The 3,847-nt window shown below is 41.1% G+C and overlaps 1 protein-coding gene across 1 annotated transcript in view; it reads left to right on the top strand.

The window, feature by feature from the left end:
* The window catches only part of ST3GAL3 (ST3 beta-galactoside alpha-2,3-sialyltransferase 3), a 77,821-nt gene that overhangs the window by 17,727 nt on the left and 56,247 nt on the right, over nucleotides 1-3,847 (top strand). The window contains exon 3 of the mRNA XM_009872038.1: nucleotides 2,425-2,488. Within this exon, the coding sequence (XP_009870340.1) occupies nucleotides 2,425-2,488 (64 nt within the window). The remainder of the gene's footprint in view (nucleotides 1-2,424; nucleotides 2,489-3,847) is intronic.

Below are 3,847 nucleotides of genomic sequence, written 5' to 3'. Positions count from 1 at the left end.
GTCACCACTTGGCAGTGAAATACTTTGTCTTTTATTGTGCTTTATTCAGCAATTTTGAAAGATAACACCAATCTGTGCAACTTCCAAACCTCTTGGATGCCATGTTGTTTGACTGTGGGGGCTGCTGAAGAGTTATTGTCTCTATTTGGCCATTCGTAATCTGTGTGGAATGTCCTATGTTGTCTGTTTTGCTTGCTTTTTCTCTCTGAACGATGGGAATGGGAAGCATCCCTATCCGAAATGCTGCCATATCCAGTCCTAAAGCAGTATTTCATTCCTGAGCATTCGCTACTGGAGGTGTTACTAATTAGCTGGCAAGATGAGAAAAACAGAATTATTTGAGTACATTTGTCAACTGTATTCCTTTAATGTGCTTTTTAATATAGTATAATGGATGGTCTCCAAGTGGCATGGGGTGTTAACTTGTGGGTGGTGGAGCAAACCTGGCATAAGAAAGGCTTGGTAAATGGGAGGTTGCAACCCTTGACATGAAATCCTTTGAACTCTTTTCTGAGAGTGTGGGAAAACAACCGCAGTAATGTATACTGTCCAGTAAAAGTCAATGTATGAAACGGGCCAAGGAGAGGCCTGTGGCATGGTGCCATTAGAGGTCACAACAACCTACTGCTGTTGCAGCAGACTTGGGAAATAGCATTCCTGTTGGAGAGGGAGCCTGCTGCCAATGCGTCAAAAGAAATTCTTCAGATGAAGGAAAATTAAAAATAGTAGTTTCTTGGCAAAGTGTGTTGGCTTTTCCCTCCAAATTGTCTCTCTCCTTGTTCCACTCCAAAATATGATTTTCTGAAAGTAATGACAGTTCCCGCCTTGTAATGATTGTCAGGCGCTGTCAGTAATGTCATGTCAAAAACTTCCCCAAATCTAAAAGTAGCCCTCAGAGTTTTCTGTTTAGCACCTTTGTCTGCCTTGTGTGGCTCGTTGTCAGGCTCAAAGCCATTTGGCACACGGACTGCCTGAGCCTGTGCATTCGTCCCACACCCTCATCCTCTAGTTTCTGGGGAGGGCTGTAGCAGAACTCTTGATTTGAAAGGGACTCCCCTAACTTTGCTGATTGCAGGAAGTAGTGTCTATCAGGAAAACTATTTAAATTCTCTGTGATCAATCCCTTGATGTCAGTCGTCTTAATGTTCCTACTTAATTTTGTAAAGAAATGAGACTCATTTATTCCTTTTGATGGTTGTTTCCTCAGAACTTTTGAACTAGTTGACCAATATATTTAAGGGAAGGATATAATAGATGTCTACTGTCTCCCAAAGCAAGTGGAATGACACTAGCTGTTCACAGTCATTTTCAGTATAAATGAAGCTCAGAGAAGCCGTATTCAAAATCCAGAAAGGAAAGTGATTGAAAGTTCATTTGGATCCAGCACGTTCTGGCCTCATGGAAGAGAAATCACTGTGGGTAGCCAAATGCATAGAAGCTATACCCGACACATGAAATCCTTCATTTGAAAATAATTAAATGGTAGAAGAGAATTTCAGGGCAATATTGTGCCTGATTGCTTTGTTCTTGTGCCTCACTTAGGCTACAGTTAAGAGTTAGGATTTGGAGACGGGTTATTGTCGGAGCAGCCATTCTGAAGTTACTGGTGCATTTGTAAATCCAGAGTAGCCAAATCATTGCTGCTTCTTGGCTCTGAATGGGTCATGGTAAAGGAATTTGGACCTTCATGGGGGAAGGAGGCAGAAAAACTAGGGATAAAGAACAAAATCGAGAAGGGAACAGACTCAAAAATTTCTGTATTCAATAGAACTATTTTTGTGTAATCATCATGCTTCTACAGTTTAATATATTTGGTTTGTATGTGTGTGTCTATGCTTGTATGACTTGCCCAATGAACACTGCAGCAACCAGATGGCCTATCAGTGTAGGTTTTGTGGTTCCACAGGTGTTTCTGTAAGCAGCTATGATGGTTTAAGTAGATTCTGCCATGAAGAAAGCCAGACCGAGGAGCTGAGGCTGAACTACAAGTAACTCAGGAAAATGAAAAACATTAGTTTTAACCTGGTTCTGTTCCCGCATCCATTTCCCCACTTAGCTGCGCACAAGCTTACCTGAAAGCAAGCATTGACAAGTAAGTGATACTGGCTTTTTCATGTCTGAAGTGTTTGTGAAAGTGCAGTTTCAGGGAAGTAGGTATGAAACCACTGCCTTAAACTGCATTGTGTCTCACTCCCTGTGCAAGGTATTGGCACGCTGCGTCAGAATTTGGCACTTAACGTGTCTTTGCAGCCAGCATGTGAAGGTCATTTTCCACAGAAAGCAAGAACATGCAAGTTAAAGTGTTTATTCCTAATGTGAACTTTATTTCAGTTCCTCTCAGTAGGTGTTTCAGATGCTTTACATCACTTTCTTTTCCACTGGAACTGAGAACTTATTCCTGATGTCTTCTTCTTTGCTCCCCAGATAACTTGATCAAAGCCATCCTGTCAGCAACCAAAGATTACCGTCTAACTCCAGCTCTTGACAGGTAAGATGAGGCCTTTTGGAATAGGAGCAGAAGTGATTATTTTCCATGTGTCCTGAATAAATTTTGCTAGATATTTTTGACAGAAATGATTGCCAATAAATTTGGCTGTGCTTTGGATGTAGATCAGGAGCTGGAAATTGAGTCCTCTTTCCAGTAAATTTGTAAACTCTGGAGACCTCTGTTAAGTCAAACATGAGTAGAAAAAAGCATGTCCCTTTTGGCTATTTCTTAATCTTTTGTTCCGTATGGTGTTACAGTAGACTGTCTCGCCCCTTTTTCAAGTAAGTAAATAGCAGGTTTTCAATAAACACATTATTCTTTTTCAGCCTTTCTGACAAAGCAACAGGATCACAAGAAACTCTTAGAAGGGAAGAAGGGACTGACTTGTTTTAACAACATTTCACTAATACCTCACTTTTAAAGTGGGAATGTGTTGGCCAAGCCTGTGCCCAGATGTGGTAGCAGTTTCCTGGGTATTTGAGCTGATCCTTTAGAACCATCTCTGATTCTTTGCTCCTAATGTAGATGTTGCTTTTGAAACTTGCCAGCATGTTTACAGTCAGCTTCCCAGTGCTAGTCGTTCAGTCTTTCCTGTCCTTGCTTTTCTGTCATTCCTTCCCTTTGCCCTGCCCCTTTGGTTTAGTGCCACCTCCCATATTAGAGGTAGTTTCTTTCAGAAGCTGTCAGAAATTTTTACTGGGACATGATCTCTTTTCAGCATTCTGGTACTACTTCTTTCCAAGCAGTGGACCCAGGCTGATAATACAGTTCCTGCTTTCTAAACACATTTGTTTTATTTCCTGGCCCAGCTCCCCTTCTGCCCACTTTTCAGTGGCAAAGTTCCTAAGTTTTTCCAGCCTTTCCATAGGTCTCTGCATATCTCATGTTGATTGTAAAGCTTGCCCGCTGCAGTTACAGGGAGATACTCTCTATGTGAAAGTTTATTCTTGTTTTTTTGCAGTCTCAGTGCTAATTTAGGTTGCTTTGAAGTTTGCCTTGCCTCACAGCAATGCCAGATAGGGTTAGCCTTCAGAGTTTGGATTAATTTGAGAAATTATATCCAGAAGGCAAAATCATTTTACAAATGACCTTCTTAGAGATTTTGCACACTACTGAGTCTCACCCATCTGGGGTTTATCTCAGCTCTGGTTGGAGAGTTAAGATTTTAATCTGTTGAAAAATCCACATATAGACTCTTTCAGAAGGTTGCTCATGGGAAATTAGTGGTAATGACAGAGGCAGGTGGAAGATTCTTGCAGTGAAGATTAATGTAATTGTGACCCTTGATGCTCACCTGTTTTTTGAGGAGTGGAATGTTTCAGGTTTTTTAAATGTAATTTCTCAGGAGGCTGTGAATAG

Source organism: Apaloderma vittatum, unplaced genomic scaffold (genome assembly GCF_000703405.1).
Source record: "Apaloderma vittatum isolate BGI_N311 unplaced genomic scaffold, ASM70340v1 scaffold5496, whole genome shotgun sequence".
Taxonomy (NCBI): domain Eukaryota; kingdom Metazoa; phylum Chordata; class Aves; order Trogoniformes; family Trogonidae; genus Apaloderma; species Apaloderma vittatum.
The sequence above is the reverse complement of the archived record's forward strand: the minus strand, read 5'-3'. Positions and strand labels throughout refer to the sequence as shown.